Source organism: Lindgomyces ingoldianus, assembly GCF_010093535.1.
Source record: "Lindgomyces ingoldianus strain ATCC 200398 unplaced genomic scaffold BDR25scaffold_12, whole genome shotgun sequence".
NCBI lineage: Eukaryota > Fungi > Ascomycota > Dothideomycetes > Pleosporales > Lindgomycetaceae > Lindgomyces > Lindgomyces ingoldianus.
In genome coordinates this window covers 1,189,667-1,206,398 of record NW_022985173.1, presented here as the reverse complement: position 1 = coordinate 1,206,398, position 16,732 = coordinate 1,189,667, and the positions used below count along the sequence as shown (strand labels likewise).

General features: G+C 50.4%; 6 protein-coding genes across 6 annotated transcripts; 2 read left to right on the top strand and 4 right to left on the bottom strand.

The window, feature by feature from the left end:
- Positions 1 to 1,501: 1,501 nt before the first annotated feature.
- BDR25DRAFT_324720 (MFS general substrate transporter) lies at positions 1,502 to 3,352 on the top strand (the record flags this gene model as incomplete). The annotated part of the gene is made up of 5 exons (XM_033692174.1): positions 1,502 to 1,615; positions 1,670 to 1,830; positions 1,887 to 1,949; positions 2,007 to 2,966; positions 3,016 to 3,352. 5 exons carry the CDS (start codon positions 1,502 to 1,504, stop codon positions 3,350 to 3,352), a joined length of 1,635 nt encoding a protein of 544 aa, XP_033549132.1.
- A 1,732-nt stretch (positions 3,353 to 5,084) lies between these two features.
- BDR25DRAFT_303012 (benomyl/methotrexate resistance protein) lies at positions 5,085 to 7,197 on the bottom strand. Its single transcript, XM_033689926.1, has 5 exons — positions 6,677 to 7,197; positions 6,463 to 6,626; positions 6,063 to 6,413; positions 5,838 to 6,009; positions 5,085 to 5,779 (listed from the first exon to the last, which is right to left on the bottom strand). Exons 1-5 carry the CDS (start codon positions 7,007 to 7,009, stop codon positions 5,096 to 5,098), a joined length of 1,704 nt encoding a protein of 567 aa, XP_033549131.1. The 5' UTR covers positions 7,010 to 7,197; the 3' UTR covers positions 5,085 to 5,095.
- Positions 7,198 to 7,852: 655 nt separating this feature from the next.
- BDR25DRAFT_303011 (uncharacterized protein) lies at positions 7,853 to 9,306 on the bottom strand. The gene has a single exon (XM_033689925.1). It carries the CDS (start codon positions 9,293 to 9,295, stop codon positions 8,105 to 8,107), a length of 1,191 nt encoding a protein of 396 aa, XP_033549130.1. The 5' UTR covers positions 9,296 to 9,306; the 3' UTR covers positions 7,853 to 8,104.
- A 999-nt stretch (positions 9,307 to 10,305) lies between these two features.
- BDR25DRAFT_259845 (uncharacterized protein) lies at positions 10,306 to 13,274 on the top strand (the record flags this gene model as incomplete). The annotated part of the gene is made up of 4 exons (XM_033686608.1): positions 10,306 to 10,404; positions 10,455 to 10,897; positions 10,948 to 12,349; positions 12,400 to 13,274. 4 exons carry the CDS (start codon positions 10,306 to 10,308, stop codon positions 13,060 to 13,062), a joined length of 2,607 nt encoding a protein of 868 aa, XP_033549129.1. The 3' UTR covers positions 13,063 to 13,274.
- Positions 13,275 to 13,449: 175 nt separating this feature from the next.
- BDR25DRAFT_303010 (ESCRT-II complex, vps25 subunit) lies at positions 13,450 to 14,399 on the bottom strand. Its single transcript, XM_033689924.1, has one exon. The coding sequence runs from the start codon at positions 14,315 to 14,317 to the stop codon at positions 13,628 to 13,630; it is 690 nt and encodes a 229-aa protein (XP_033549128.1). The 5' UTR covers positions 14,318 to 14,399; the 3' UTR covers positions 13,450 to 13,627.
- Positions 14,400 to 14,584: 185 nt separating this feature from the next.
- On the bottom strand, positions 14,585 to 16,419 carry BDR25DRAFT_284911 (branched-chain alpha-keto acid dehydrogenase E2 component). The gene is made up of 4 exons (XM_033688147.1): positions 16,159 to 16,419; positions 16,008 to 16,111; positions 15,886 to 15,957; positions 14,585 to 15,834 (listed from the first exon to the last, which is right to left on the bottom strand). Exons 1-4 carry the CDS (start codon positions 16,349 to 16,351, stop codon positions 14,689 to 14,691), a joined length of 1,515 nt encoding a protein of 504 aa, XP_033549127.1. The 5' UTR covers positions 16,352 to 16,419; the 3' UTR covers positions 14,585 to 14,688.
- Positions 16,420 to 16,732: the final 313 nt, after the last annotated feature.

Sequence of the window (16,732 nt, the reverse complement as noted above, 5' to 3'; positions counted from 1 at the left end):
ACACTCCGTCCGACTGGTGAACTGCAACTTTTCACCAGACGTGGAATATGGGAGGGATATTATAGACAGACCTTTGCATGTTGTTGGCATTCTCTCGACTCCAGCAAGAGGTTGAGCTAGTCAAATCCCGGTGCCAATACTCTCTTGCGGCGCCAATATTCCGGGAGGAGACCCGAAAGTCGTTTGTCCGCTCGTAAACCTTTAGGTACTCCCACTCCCCTCTTCCCAAAGTACCTTCTGTTACACAACGAATTCTTGTTTATCCTATCTTGAACAGCCTTTATATTGGCGTTGATGTCTCTCATTTACATCCAAGGTTCATGACAAATGCCTGTTGCTGGTAGCGGCTGATGTCAGATGTCCAAGTCAACTACGGGATAAGTCATCAACATCACTTGCATCGCGAAAAGAGAGAGAAACACATATATTTTGGTAGAGGACTAGTGTGAAGAGGTATATGGGATCCAACGACTGAATCATCTGACGACGGCGATGGCGGAGTTTGCGGACTTACGATGGAGACGCATGATGAGCTCGCCGCTCGGTGTCGGAGCTTGGAGGAACGGAAAGACCGCGGTGTAGATCTGGATTTTAGGATCGGAGGATTCAGCCTTATGGAAAGGGAGAGCCGCGTAGAAGGAAGAGAACCTGGAGTAAGATTTAACTATTCCATTCAGTCTGGCTTCACTGTTCTGCAGTTGGTATGCTTTTGCGTTCTTCTCTTCCTCTCCTCCTGTCAATCAGAAAAGGCTTCACAAGTTTCTTCGTATTCTGCCGCAAACAATTCTCCTTTCAGTCTCTCCCCTTTTGCATAAGTTTGAATTCTCGGTTTTATGTGTTTCGCTGAGAGCGAGCCGGCCGAGATGTCCATCTCCACCTCATCTCGCCATATCGGTACACCCGAGACGCGACCCTCCGCAGGCCTGAGTAAAAGTTGACCAGGATACGAATTCGTTCGTCCGTCCGCGTCAGAAAAAGATACTCGTACTCACAATGCGTCTCTCGCATTCCTACAAGTACGCCCCAATCGCCATCATATGCACCTAAGATTCCTCACCTTCCAGCCGGAACAAGACAGCCTCTATCCAACATTTACGATCACCTGCCTCCCCTCCATCAACTATCCTCAGAGGTTAACCTCGTGTTGAAAACCCCGCAATCTTTTTTGCCTCGCTCTCTACTTAATGCCGGCCGGCCGAGCTCTCTTCCAAAATAGGCTAGTCCGTCGCGGAGATTAGTGAAGCTCATAGGTCCACGCCTCGAGGAGGAATCTCTTTCCACATACACTGGGGGACCTTTTCCAAGAGTTTTCTTCCTCGTATCTCCCCATCTTTTCATTCACGCACTTTTTGGGCTTTCTTGGGATTCCGACGACTTGGATCGCGGGACACTGAGAATATTTGAGATCTGGAGTGTAACAGATCGCCGTTGGGCTTGGCTTCTCCAACGTACCCTGGTTCAAGACCATATTTTGGCATAGAACTTGGTTCTCAACCGAATCATGTCGATTAAGGACGATAAGGAAGAGGTAGCTAGAGAGAGCTCTGACTACGAAAACGTCGATATTGAGAAGGGAAGTTCCCCCCCAGATGAAGAGATACGACCTGCGAAAAAGGTAAACTACCACGTTCCTCCCCCATCCGTGACCTCGTCAGCTGATCCGCCATAGGAATCTGAAAAGACTGAAGACGATCTTGGAGATGAACTTGAACGTCATTTGTCGAGAAAGAGCACAAGAAGAGTGAAGTTGGGACCGGAGACGTACCTTTTGACTGATTTAGATAAGGGACTTATTGGGTGGGATCATCAGGATGATCCGGCGAATCCAAGGTTTGTTTTGTTCGTCATCTTTAACAAAGATGGATCGTACTAATATGAGTGTGTAGAAACTTTGCTGATAGACGGAAGTGGTTCATCCTAGGCCTCGTCTCTGCCATCACTTTCTTGAGGCAAGATTATTCCTTCCTAATGGGAATGAGACAAGATGATGCTAACACCTTCCATAGTCCCCTTGCATCCTCAATCTTTGCTCCCGGCATCTCATTCGTGAGCCGAGATTTCCATAATTCCTCTCAAATCCTCGGCGCTTTCAGTGTCAGCGTCTTCGTCCTCGGCTTTTCCTTCGGCCCCCTCTTCTTGAGTCCTCTCAGCGAAATCTATGGACGCCTCATCATTCTCAACATTGCTAACGTCTTCTTCTGCGCCTTCAACCTTGGCTGCGCTCTTGCACCCAACCTTACCGGTCTCATCATCATGCGTCTACTCGCTGGTACTGGTGGCTCAGCTTGTTTAACTATTGGCTCAGGTGTCATCTCTGACTTATTCCTACCCGAGCAGCGCGGAAAAGCCATGGCGATGTATTCGCTAGGCATTCTGTTCGGGCCCGTGCTTGGACCTATCTGCGGAGGTTTCATCGCCCAACGTGCTGGGTGGAAGTGGGATTTCTGGGTGGTTTTCATCGCAGGAGTGACCATCACTTCCGGAATTATCCTTATGGGCAGAGAAACCAACGCTATCGTTCTCATCGACCGAAAAACAGCACGCTTACGGAAAGAACTCAACCGCCCTGAACTCCGAAATATCCTCACCCACAAACAGGACGCCAACTCTCTCCGCACCAGCGTCATTCTAAGGCGTGGCATGTACAGGCCTCTGAAGTTACTATTCACCTCTCCCATTGTCTTCATCCTGTCGCTTTACGTTTCTTTCGTCTTTGGCCTCCTGTTCCTGCTCTTCACGACCATCACTCAGGTATACATCCAGACGTACGGATGGTCCCCCGAGCTGTGCGGGCTGGCCTATCTCGGTGTCGGACTCGGATTTTTTCTGGGGATTATTTTTGTTGCCAAGACGAGTGATGCTACTATCATACGGTTGACGAAGAAGAATAACGGGGTGTATGAACCCGAAATGCGGTTACCGACTTGTGTGTTCTTTGGGTTCTTGATTCCGATTTCGTTCTTTTGGTAAGTCTCATTCCCTTCTTCTTCCCAAGCTGCTGACAGGATATACTAGGTACGGCTGGGCAACAGACAAACAAGCCCACTGGATCGTCCCCATAATCGGGCTCCTCCCCTTCGGTTTCGGCATGATGGGTATCTTCGCTCCCATCCAAACCTACCTCATTGATTCCTTCCCCCAGTACGCTGCGAGCGCGGTTGCTGGTATGACAGCTATTCGATGTCTATTTGGTGCTGTACTACCACTTGGCGCACCGAGCATGTATGATAAACTAGGCTTAGGCTGGGGAAATAGCTTGTTGGGATTTATTGCTGTTGCGATGATTCCGGCACCGGCGCTAATATATAAATACGGGGGGTATGTTCGGAAGAGGTGGCCGGTTGAATTATAGGATGATGAGAGGGGGTGATGGGATGGTGGAAACCAGGTTGAGGGTGGTCCGGCTGCATCTTGTTGATACCCTAAAAATATTTTGAATGGGTTGGATAGATATTGGTTGGTTGGTTGGCTAGCATATATAGGCATATAATACTCATCTCTTTCTATTCACCTTGAAGTTCCCATATCTCTTGCCGCTGTTACTATAACTACTCCTCCTGCTCTCCTTATTTCCAACCTTCTCTCCTACACCTTTCCTTCTGTACACTGAACCCCAACGCCACCAACCACCCCCTAACCCTTTTCATCACACATATACCTCACTCTTACTACGTCCTCCTCGCTCATCCTCCACACTACTTAGTACCAGGATACCACCGACAAACACACCCACCCTTCCCCGTACAACCCGGTCCAAACTGCTCCCCCATGCACAACGGCCCATAGTTATTCTTCATATTCCCCGTCTCTCCACACCAATACCGAGACCCGTCCGGATCAGGACACACAGTGCAGACATTACCTGGAAGCGAGATGTTGGTGTTGGGCGGACTGCATCGGCAGTCACCAGCCTATGAGTTGCAGGTGTGATTAGTAGGCTGCTAGCGGCTTGAGGGATGGGACTAGGGCTAGGACAGAGACTGCAGATATTGCTGTCTTGAACGACGAGTCTAGTAGAAGGGACACAAACATACCGGCGTCGGACAAGGCGCTCTTGAATGCACCTTCTGTCCCCAATCACACACACACCCTGTGCCGGACGTGCTCTTCCCATCGGCTCCATTCACGCATTTCGGATCCTCGCACAGCGGCCCGTACATCGTTCCTGAACTGCCCCACAGCACGCACATCAGTTTGCCTTCGACCCGGCAAACGCGACAGTCCGTGCCGGGGAGCGTGCTGTTATTCGGCATTATGCAGTCGCAGCGTGTGGAGTCCTGTTCCGAGGAAGGGGGGTTAGTGTAGGTGCTGGTGGGTCAGGTGAGGGGGAAGGGAGGGGGAAGGGCGGATGGTGGAGGGGGTAGAATGGAATGGGGAATGGGGCATAGAATGGAATGGGGAAGGGAGATGGAATGGAATGAGGGCAGGGGAGAGGTTTGGATTACACGGACCGACATTGAGCAGTCTGCTTGGATAGCAGATGTTGGTGGTAGGAGTGACAGGAGGAGGAGGAGGTTGAGGAGGAGAGAGCTGGTAGTTGAAAGCTTCATTTTCGGAGACTAGGTAGCCAGAGAAGCCAAATAAAATTCAAAATTCAAAATTGTGGGTATGGTGTATCTGTTCTGGAATTCGAGAAGAATGAACGGTCGCCGTGAAGTTTTATGCAGGTAGATCTTCACCATCGTATTCTCAATGCGACTCCAGTCATCCCCCAGTGTAGGATGGCAGCGGAAATAGTAACATGGATATACTGTAGCATTTGTTTCCCAAATGGAAGATTCTAAGCGAAAGACCACGACTGCTTCCGACGCGCGGTAATATCGAGCTCGCGGAAGTATCTAGGTTGGGGAGAGGTGACGGTGGTTGAAGAGCGGGTATTTCCATTAATATACAATCTATATTACTTCTCAATCCCGGACTATTCCAACAAAACCCAGGACACGCCACGCTCATACCCAGACATCATTACTGTTACATCTATAACCGCTATACCAACGCAAAATAGCGATGGAATAACACTATCGAAACCGCAGAGATTAAAACCCCTCTGCAACAAAAAAAACAACGACCAATGATTCGCCCCACCTGTCCATCCCTAAATATCCTTCCTAGCCGCTCTACTCCAATGCCTCAACCTCTTCCCGTAAATGTACAAAACAAACGGAATCGGAATAAATGCAATGCCCAAAAAGGCCAACGTACTACTCGCCCAATTCACGCCTAAATTCCGATACATCGCGTTTGCAAAAAGGGGAAACCCGGCACCAAATGAACTCCGCATCAAGTCATTGCCCGCGAAGACACTCGCCATGTGATCGGGGTACGCGTCACCGAGGTACGGTAGCACGGCGTTGAAAAGCAGGAATGCGGCGATGGAGAAGAAGCCAGAGCCAATGATAGGCATGATCCAGTGGATTGAAGGGCGAGCGGACCAGCCAAACCAGAAGAGACAGATTGGCACGAAGAAGGCACCGACCATGGCCGGGGGTAGGCGTTTTTCAGGTTGGAGGTTGCCGTTGGAGTTGAATTGCTTTTCTTGGTAGAAGTAGAGCCAAGAGAAGAGGCAAGTGAGAGCAATGAGGGCGCCGACAAGGAGACCAAGGAAGGCGAGGCCTTCTTGGCCGAGATTGAAGCCGTAGATTTCGACGAAGACGATTGGGAAGGATTCGAACCAGATGTAGAGGAGGCCGTAGATGAGAGCGATGTAGAGGTTGAGGAGAAAGACCATAGGCTCGGTGAAGTTAAGGGTGATAGGGCGGACGAGAATCATGAGGACAATCTGAAGAAAGAATTAGCATTATGTTCCTGAGATAGTGTGAGGAATGAGAAACGCTTACATCCTTGCCAGTCATGTGCTCAGCCATGATTTCCGGCTCACAGGTCAGTCGTTCATCGCCTGTTATCTTGCGAAGCCTCCTCGTGCGACGATACAAGATATTCGTCGAGCTCGTTTCCGGAAGAAAGAAGAACAGGAAAACGAAACAGAATCCAGACAGCCACATCAGTTCCCTTTGCTTTGTATTAGTATCTAACACAGCTGAATACATCTAAAGTGCACTTGCCAGACTGTCCACGTCCAGTTCTTGGCCTGCGCAGCGAAGCCGCCTACAAGAGGGCCTAGGACGGGGCCACAAACAGCAGCGATGCCCCATACACCGAGACCGTATGCTTGTTTCCTCGGACGGTACATATCTCCAATCGTCGCGCCACCTGTGGCAAGGGCCGGGGAGCCGAACAGGCCTGTCAGAAATCGGAAAGCGAGGAGCATACCGAAATTCGATGATAGCGCAGTTGGGATTTGGAACATTACGAAAATGAAGAGAGTCATCATATACACGGGATTGCGGCCGATAAATGGTATCTCGCTCATAGGCGCCCAAACCATAGGGCCAAGACCGTAGCCTGCGACATATCTGCGACATATGAGCCTTCTGCAATTATGAAAGGCTAACATAAGCTTACAAAGTGAGCCCAAGGGTGGCAGCAACCTGGCTAACACCAAACGTGTGCATCACATCTGGGATGCCGGCGGAATAAATCGCAGAGCCGATGTATACGCTAAAAGTGAGGAAACATATCTCGAAAGTGACGAAGAATCTCTTTCCGCGGGACCAGTTGCGTGGATTCTACAAATACAATTAGATAGTGTGGCGACATCTAGGAAGCGGATGCTCACATCAGGGTCGTCTGGACCAAACCAATCGATAACGTGCTTGTCCCTTCCTTTCTCAGGGTCCACCCTTGGTTCACTGACCTCATTATCAATATTCCCATCCTCAGACTGTCGACTTTTCGAAGATGTCGTGGAGCCAGCATCCAGTTGGTCTTTTGACGAGTCTTCTGGTGGATTGGTGTCTCCATGATGAGCAAGGTATCCCGATTTCTCCTCATTCACAAATTGTTTCCACAATTCGGGATCCCTCTCTTCAGCATAGGGAAACCATTTTCCACCGCTCGTCAAACGGACTAGATGGCCGAAGGCCGAATCGCGGATGAGATCCCAGACCATTTCTCCAAATATTCGAGGGGGTGATTCCAAGAACTCGACACTCCAAGGTTACCGATATCCTAGATATTTTTGTAGATACATACATCGCATCTTAAGAGTATCCACGAACCCGGAAGGATGTGTCATACTCGGATCCGGCGCCATCCCATACTCCCGTTCCGGCCCTTCGGTCTTCGGGAGGCGTAGACACCGTATGGTTTACTAAAGCCCATGACTCTAGGATGCTATCTGTATGAGTCTTACCAAACTTTTTGAAAGGTGTTCGATGGTACTATTGGTAGACAAGAGTCTATGACGCGGGAAGTTCCAGCAAGATCAGCGCTAGTTGACGAAGGGATCCGCGGCCGCCGCAAAGAGAAGATTTGATAAAAGCGTAGACCAATAAGGCAGCAGCTGAAAGGCCGAGAAGCAACAAAACTGAGGCTCAAAAGAGCCCAGTTGTGAGTTCCACGGGTCCCGCGGACGATTGCCGCATGTGTAACCTCGCGTTTATATGTAGGCTTAAAACCGACAAGGCCATGTTCTAGGCATCCTGATGCTGTTGCACAATTTCTTCGGGATACAAAATTGACCATGGATTCGGACTCCTGGCGCTAAAATGTTGTGCAGGGAACTTGTGAACCTCGTGGTTGAGGGAGGGATTTGAGTGTTGAGGATTGATGACGGACCTCAACATGTTGTACAACGGGTCGTACAACGCGACCGGACATAAACTTTTCGGGATACATTAACTCCATGCTCTCAAAGTCTTCGTCATCAGCAGAAAGTAATTTTTAGACACTTACATACTTTATCGGGATCCTGTCCATGTCTTGAGCGTCGTATTTCCCTTATGGAGAACGTGCGACGTTGGGATTCCTAGTTATCATAAGTTTAACAAAGCAAGATAATAGGATGTCAAGCCAGATGAAGGAGGAAGAACAGAGAAGGAGCAATCTGCAACACCCCTATTGCTTCTAAAGTCTGCCCTCCAAGGCATGCAATAAACAGATGGGTCTTGCGATTCTATCAAGTGGTCTATTGTGCGCGGGTTCCCGGGTACATAACCCCCCAAACCCCTGTCCACAAACAAGCACTCAAATCCCTGAATCTCGCTCACAGCTTCGCTTCACTCTCCTTCTTCTGCGGCCTCTTATGCCCTTTCATCGTACTCTGCAACTCCTCTACGAATCTCTCCGTCATGATCGATCGCTCTGACCCTCTCCTTTTCCCCCACTCCTGCTCCGTTAACTTCTCATGAGCTCTCCACCTCACCATTTCCTTCGCAATCCATCCAGCAACCTCAGAAGCAGTCTCTTCTACCTTTTCCATAGGGATTAGATGTCCGGTATCCTGGATCATGACGTTCTTGACTCTTCCTTCTGGCTCGCCGCCAGAACCCCCGACACCTGTTCCTGTTAGATCCATCTTCTCTTTAATGATCTCTGGCGTCGTTAAGAAAGATTGCGATCCGAAGATGTACAATACCGAGGGACGGAGATGTGGGAGTTGATGGAATGTTAGTATCGATTCGCCGCGATAGAAGGGAGCTTGTGCTTTTGGCCCAGGGGAGAGGTCCGGATGTGTTCGCCGGTTAAGAGCGGTGGGATTGGTAAGACTGTATTCTGACGACGAAGGTTCTAAGTCTCCGGGCCGAAAGGGGAAATTGGGTCGTAGGAAAGTCATTACTTCCTGGTGTTTTGTTGTCGTTAGGGTGACTTCCTTGGGTTGAGGTGCTACTGGGGTGGCAGTAGGTTCTGCGGATACAGCAGCGGGTGTTGGTCCAGGCGTGCTTGAACACTCCGGGTATAACCGAGTAGGAAGCTCTCGCAAACCGTACTGGATCCATCGGTCAAATACGCGGGGATCCCACGTTTGGTAAAATTTATTTCTCTTCATGGCTGTTGCGGCAACTTCGCGGGATGGCCATCGGTCGCGTCGCATGGCGGAAGAATAGGCGGGCGAGACGTTGCCACTTACGGAGACCATGCGCTGGATCACAGGGTCGATGAGAACCAAGGTCTCCATGAGGCGTGGGTGGATTAAGGCGAGGTTTGCGAGTTGACACCCGCCCATGCTGTGACCAATGCCGATGATAGGGCGTGGCATTTGCTTGCGAAACGTGTTGACCATGTGGAGGAGGTCACGGCTGTGGTCGAGCCAAGCAGCTGCGAAGGGGTTAGAGCGCAGATATATGTGGAACAGCAGAGGTCTCACGATCATTTCCGAGTTTGTCTTCATTGAGAACGCTGCTCCAGCCCTGGTGGACGACGTCTGCGACCCAGATACCGCGGATAGAGAAGCCATGTTGTTTTGAGACGTTGAGGAGTTCGTCCCAGAGTGGTTCATAGAGCTCCTAACTGTGTGTTAGACACTATACAAGAACCCCATACGATAATCTACCGAGATACGTAACCAAATAAACGCGAGATGCCAAATTTCTCAGAGCACCTGCGAGAGCAAGTTTGCAATGTGGGGCCACAGAGAGAGGATCCAAAGCGGCCAGAGAAATGAAAATGAACAGGCTTTCTCTATAACGAACGAGCTCGAAGATACCTTTGGGAAACCATTTGCATGCGCCGCAATGATTGTAATATCGCCTGGCTCGGGATAGGTGTTGTTGAGGGGGGTGTACTGCTTGATGGCGAGATGAAGGACTTCTTCCTGAGTTGTTGCTGTGGACCGAGGGAACCCTCGAATGTGCGAGCCCTCGAGTTTATGCTCGTCAATTCTAAAGTAGTCTGAAGACATTTCTACTCTGTGAAAGACGAATTTGAAGATTCTCGGCAATTGTGTTTCGAGCTATGATAGGACGAAAGCCCAGATCCCTTCTATTCCAATTTTGAAGGAGAGACAATAAAAACAAAATTACAGCATACTGATAGAAAGAGTAGAAGGAACCGAGACGATGCGAAGGGGGAAAGCCAAGGTGTTTGGAAGAAAGGTTTCGAGCTCGCGCAGGTAAATTGCCGTGAGAAGGGACACGAGCCGAGGTTAAGTGCCACATCTTCATTCACTCTGCTTCCAAGTCAAAGAGCGGGCCTCTACTCGCTCACAATGAGGTCTCAGTGACTACTTCGCTCTCAGCACTGTAGGCCAAAATAATGTTAAATAAGTAGTTGCCCGAAAATAACGTTAAATGCAGTGATTGGAGTTCACCTGGTGAGAGTGGGGATGTGGCATCACGTGAACTCGCCTGTAACGCGACTCGAGAGGAAGCTGCGATTCGCGCCAAGGATTTCCTAAGTACGCGCCGTATAATGCTGTGTCTCGTCCCACGCTACCCACGGAAACAACACTGCCCCTCCTCACCCACCATGGAGGACACTACTATGTTGGACGATGAGCACCTGTTATTCCACGGTGTGATTTTCACAATCATCCCTAATTCCCTATCCGAGGACCGCCAGCGCCAGGTACATCGACGCGTCCGTCTCCCCCGAATACACGTGCTTACTTTCTATAGCTACGGAACGAAGTTGTCGAAAATGGTGCAAGAGTGGTCCCCTTCAACGCTGCGAATGGACGCATTGAGAAGCTCCCCGACATCACGCATATTATTTCCACCACCTCAGACTTCCCCGACTACCACCAAGCACTTGAGCAATTCAAACACGTTGTGAAACCATCATGGGTGGATGCATGCGTGAAGGTCGGAAAAATGAAGAACCCACGCGCGTACAGTCCCGACCCTGCTCTGTTCATGAGCGAGGTCATCATATGTTGCGCAAAGAGTATTCCAGAGGGCGACAAGGAGGCCATAGCAGGTGGCGTGTTGGCAATGGGAGGACAGTATACGACCGCCCTCTCCAAGTTTGTCACACACCTTATTGCACTGGATATGGAGGACGAGAGGGTTCAGGTTGCCGTCGACAAGCGGTTACGGTGCAACATTGTTCTACCCCACTGGTAATACCTCTTCAAAAATGCATTCTAATCGGCGCTAACCACACGCTTAGGTTCGACGACTGCCTAAAGGTTGGCCGTAGGATATCTGAACGACCATACACCCTCCCCAGCCCCGAGATTCTCGACATCGAAGCCGGGGCCATTCCTCCCACGCGAGTCAGCCCCCATATCCGTGATGCCACAACTCCCGTACCAACAAAAGACCCAGCCCCACCCACGTCCCCTGCCGAATCCAAGTCTTCGCGTAAAATACGAGCTTTCAGCGGAAAGAAGGTCATGTTGGGTGAAGACCTCCAACTGAATGATCGCCTCAAGGGGGTTATTGAGGGGTTGATCATCGCAGGCGGTGGACAGATGATAACTAGTGTGGAAGAAGCAGAAATTTACGTGTGCAACTTCCGAGATGGACCTGACTATGTCAGAGCCTCGCAGGCCGGCAAGGATGTCGGAAACTTAAGCTGGCTTTACTATTTGGTCACGTATGACGCCTGGACAAACCCCATGCGCCGAATGATGCACTATCCTCGGCCTCGCGAGGGTATTCCTGGCTTTGAGAACTTCAAGATCAGCATCTCTAGCTATACTGGCGAAGCCCGTGTGTACCTTGAGAATCTTGTGAAGGCTAGCGGCGCGACGTTCACCAAGACATTCAAGCAGGAAAACACCCACCTTATTACCGCCCATATGCAGAGCGAGAAGTGCGATGCGGCGCAAGAGTGGGGCGTCAACGTCGTCAACCATCTCTGGCTTGAAGAGTGCTACTCGAAGAACAAGCATCAGGCACTCACGGATCCGCGATATAATTTCTTTCCGGCGCGGACGAATCTGGGCGAAATACTTGGGCAGACAGAGATGGATCGCACTGCGATTGAGAAGATATTCTTTCCAAAAGCCCGCAAACCGAAAGCTGGAAAAGCAGCTGCACAACAAGACGGCGTTCCGGGATCAAGCATACCAAACCGCGTGAGCAGCGATCCAGTTGCTCGAAGCTCACCCTTAGTAGAGAAGACGAGGCGTACCCGAACTGGACCAGAAATCTCAACTCCTTCGGCGGCGCGTCGTATCGATGGCAAGGAGAATGAAACCCCAGGTACAACAGGTAGCCGTGGAGCCAAGGACCGAGCCCTAACAAAACTTCACGACTCAGCACCCGATATTGCCAAGTTCGAAAAGGAGATGAAACGGAAAGGAGGCGTCATTCATGGCGGACGGCGTGAGAAGGATGCAGAAACGGAGAAGGCTAAGAAGACAAAAGGACGAGACTCTACCGCGAGTAAACGGTCAATCGATGAGGTGGATGGTGAGGATGAGCCAACAGAAGATGAAATCGAAGAGCCCGCGAAGAAGAGCAAGAAGGCGAAGAAGGACAAGTTGACACCGATCAAGTACCGAATGCTCGTATCGAAGAATGAAAGATGGATAAATAATCAAGAGCTGGAAGCAAACGACAAGGTATCTTCATCTTCAACATCTTCCTCTATAGAGCTAACATCTACTCCTAGGCTAAAATGCGTGAAATCGGGCTCTTCATCACCGACGACGTCCGCAAAGTCGATCTCCTCTGCGCTCCGAAAGTCGTCCGCACCAAGAAATTCGTCTGCGCCATGGCCTGCGCTCCCACGCTTGTCGGCACCTCATACCTCGACTATGCGCTCAAGCACAACAAACTGCCTCCCCCAGAAAAGCACCTCCTAGCCGACCGTGGCTTCGAGAAAACTCATGGGTTCCGCCTCGACGAGGCCCTCGAACGCGCCAAACAGAACCAAAAGCACCTCCTTAAAAACTGGACCATTTTTGTCAGCGACTCCATCAGCGGGGGCTTCGAAACCTGGCGTGACATCATCACTTCAAACGGCGGCTCGGCCCAACTATATAAAGGTCGCACAACCAATATAACAGCATCCAAACGCTCCATAGACCCACCCATTGAAGGTGAAGTCAGTCAGAACCAGGAAGAAGATGAGGGTGACGTGCTGTATCTGGTTTCAGAGGGCGTGAAGAAGGAATTCCCGCTTTGGACTAAGTTCAGAGAACTCGCAGGGAAGCATGATATGGTTCCGAGGATTGTGAAGACGGAGTGGTTGTTGTTTGTGGCGATGGCGCAGTACGTGCATTGGGATAAGGGGTGGGAGTTGAACGAGGAGGTGGTGAATGCAGGGAAGTGATGGGCACCATGTCAGGTTTTTGAGGAAGTTATTTTATAAACATCCGGGTGACGATGATAAGGCAAAGGATAGTCTTAGAGGATGCGGTGTGTGGACTGCATTTGGACTTCGTTTCGGCGATACTTTGTTTGAGGACGCTTTTTCTGCCTGCTCATTTGAGGTTGGGAATTGGAAGTCCTAGGACCCCATTGTATAGTTTGCACTGAAGTAGGAGCTGGGTTCGAGGCTGGACTTCGGCTTTTATTGAAGTGAAGGGTTTCGAACCTTGAAGGTTGGAAGCAGGTAGAGTTGGCAACGGTATTGATGGAGATATCACACCAATTAACATCATATTTGTACAAGTACAGTATATTATCACACAACGTGGAATATCATCAGGATGAGGTTTCTTAGTTAAAGCTCTCACTGGAAGTAGAGAGGGAGCAAACAGAATACATGTCTCTGTCCTAAATTGCTCCCCTGTCATGATCCACGTTCAGTAAGTACATCGCACCTCGGGGTATCATCCATCCCTTCCATTACACCAGATTCATACACATCGTTTTCCCTCACACCACCATTCCCACTAAAAAAACTTTACCCCCTCACTCCCCTCTGCACCAAAAATCTGCGCCTTCCCTCTCTTAACACAAACCCCCAAACTTCTCGCTAGCAACCCGGCCTCTATACCATAAAACTCCTCCCTTCTCGTCGCATCACTATCCGAGATCTCGTACAACGTCAACACAGTCCCCCGCTGTCCCGTCCGCTCCACCCATTCTTCCAGCACCGCCGCCCATTCTTCCGGGCGTCGCCAGTAGACGTAACATTTCCCGCCGCCTCCGTCCTCCCCTTCCCCCACACCCGCGTTAGCTTTCTTGCTGGTAGTGGAGGTGGTGCTTGATATCCACTCCGCGCGATTCCCGCCCTCTGCGCTCGCCATCCATGATACTATTGCCCACGCATCCCTTAAGCTGAGTTTCCGATCTATACGACTGTTGGTGAATAGGGGAGTGGAAAGCGCGTCGATGAGCGAGAGGGTGAAGAGCCGGTGGTGTCGGCAGTAGGATTGGATTAGGGTGGACCAGGATGCGAGTTGCGATGTTCGTGTGCTGAGGACTGGCTGGAGGGTGAAGAAGGGAGGGAAGGAGTAATGAGGCGGGAAGATGAAGGCGGGGGGCTCGTCGGGGTTGAGGGATGGCTTTGCGGGTGGCGGGTTTGAGGCAAGAGTGGGTGCGGTGGAGAAGTTGGAGAAGGAGGCTGTTGAGGATGCCATGGTGGTTGATTATTTGGTGAAAAGAGAAAGCGAGGGGAGGTTCGAGGACGGCCAAGGAATGTGAGAAGTTGTGGGAGCCCAAGGGTGCAGGGTTGGAGTTGTGATGCTGTGGCTTGGTGGGGCTGCAGGTCCCACTCAGCCCTATCGTCTTGGCAGTTTGAGATCATACAAGTGTCTGGTGAGACTTGCTGCATGTGCTGCAAACAATTTAGATGTTTACCAGCGGCGGGATTCATGGGAAAGCTTAAAAGGACGTCTCGATTAATTCCGCAAAGTCTCTCAAGGATGATATTCGCCACATGTAGTCTAAGTTATAAGACTAGTTTGAATGCATACAGTCCTCTTCTTCTGTGTCACGGACGACGAAAACCTCACTGAAGTCTGACAAGCATACTCTCCACGTTCTCCAAAAACCCCCTTACAGCCTCCGCACATCTCGCTGCCATCGCACCATCAATAACCCGATGATCTGCACTCCAACTAAACACACACTCCTCCTTCCTTACTATCTCTCCACTCTCTCCAAACGCTGGAACCGGCGATATCTTTCCAATCCCCAGGATACCAACCTGCGGGCTGACAATAATAGGGGCGACAGCCCTGCCACCAATATTCCCGATATTACTGACTGTAAACGTTGCACCGCTGAGGTCTGCGGAGCTGAGTTTTCCGGCAAGGCCGAGACTGTAGAGACGTTTGATTTCTGCAGCAAGGGATTCTATGGAATGCGATTGTACGCTTCTTATGACGGGGACAAGGAGACCAGATGGTGTGTCCATTGCGATGCCGATGTTATGCTGGGCTTTGACAAGCACCTGCGGTTTCTCGGGGGTGGTGGTGTCGAGATGAGCGTTGAGGAGAGGGTATTGCTGTAGAGAGAGCGAGACAGCTTTCACGTAGAATGGCGTGAGTGAGATGCGCTGAGCTTTGTCCTTGTTGGTGTTGAGTTTCTTACGGAGGGAGTTTAGGGCGGTTAAATCGACGTTATCGGTGTATAATAAGTGTGGTATTGATAGGGAACGGGTCATTTGCTTGAACATGCCGGCTTGAATGGGCGTTAGTGGCCGAATGTGGTCTTCGACTTGCTGAACTGGCACTGGAGCTGCCGTTTGAATAATCGACTCTGAGGGTTGAGTGTCTTTTGGAGGCTGTGCGAATTTCTGCACATCTTCCTTAGTAACCCGTCCGTCTTTTCCCGTTCCTTCTATATCCTCAATGCTGAGCTTAAACTGTTTGACTAGGTGTCGAACAGCGGGTGTAGCTAAAGTAGCATGCTTTCCCGGCTGCCGTTGTGGTTTCGACTGCGGGGCCTCGAGCTCTGAAGGAAGAGGTTGTGAAGGCTGTGGTGGCGCACCTCCAATTGTAGCTATAGTATCATTCCTTCCAACCTCTATTTCTTGCCCCTTGACTTCCTCTTCTTGTGGTTCTCTCTTCTCCGCTTCATTTCTAGATCCCCCGTTGAGGAGGGCTTCGTCTGCTGGGGAGATATCGCTCTGGATGTCGATGTCTACCAAAGGCTTCGCGAATCAGTCTTTCGTCGTTAACCACAAGGTAGGTAGGAATTGTACCTTGCCCACTTTAGCCATGTCATCCGGCTCATAGTAGAGCTTCTTAATAACCCCGTCAAACCGCGAAGTAATCTACCGTGGTTTAGCATTGCCCGCTCGAGTATGTAGTCAGAGATCCATACCTCTACAGACGCTTTATCCGACTGTACCTCGCATATGGGATCGAATTGCTCGACGCGGGCCCCCGGTTTGACAAACCATTGAATGACTTGGCATTCCGTGATGCCTATATCCATTAGGATCCCTCATGGAAGCATTAATTATAAAACATACCTTCTCCAATATCAGCCAAAAGATATGGCTTGACAGCCTTCAAACGCGAAGAAGCATGAAAAAGTCTCCTCGGATGCTGTCGCGGTACGGACGCGTTCTTGAAATGACGACATGCTGGTGTTATCGGAGCCTTGTTTGTTACGATGTAGCGGCACAAAAGCTGTCCAGCTTCGCGAGATACGAGGCTCTTCATGTTCGATCTGAAGAGTTGTGAGGTGCAGACATAATCATGTCTTGAAGGCTCATAAGCCCCGAGGTGTGGAAATCATAGGTGAATGTAAAGCCGATGGCAACCGTCGCCCTGATGACAGAATCTGGGGGAGGAAGCAGGCTAGCCGGGAGCAGACTAGCGTCCGGCGGCTCAGTCTCCAGAAAACCTTCCCCGGCCACCGCGGGCAGTTCGCGTTTCGCAGAAGCCTCAGGCGGATACATTCCGCGTTTTCACTTCGAAGTCAGAAGGTTCCGTCTGCACGAGCAAAAATCAAAGTAAAAGTGTTATCTCGGTCCCCCCGGTCAATCACTAACCCAAAAAGCAAAATCTGGGGAAGCCCCCCTCACCAAAAAATCATACCTG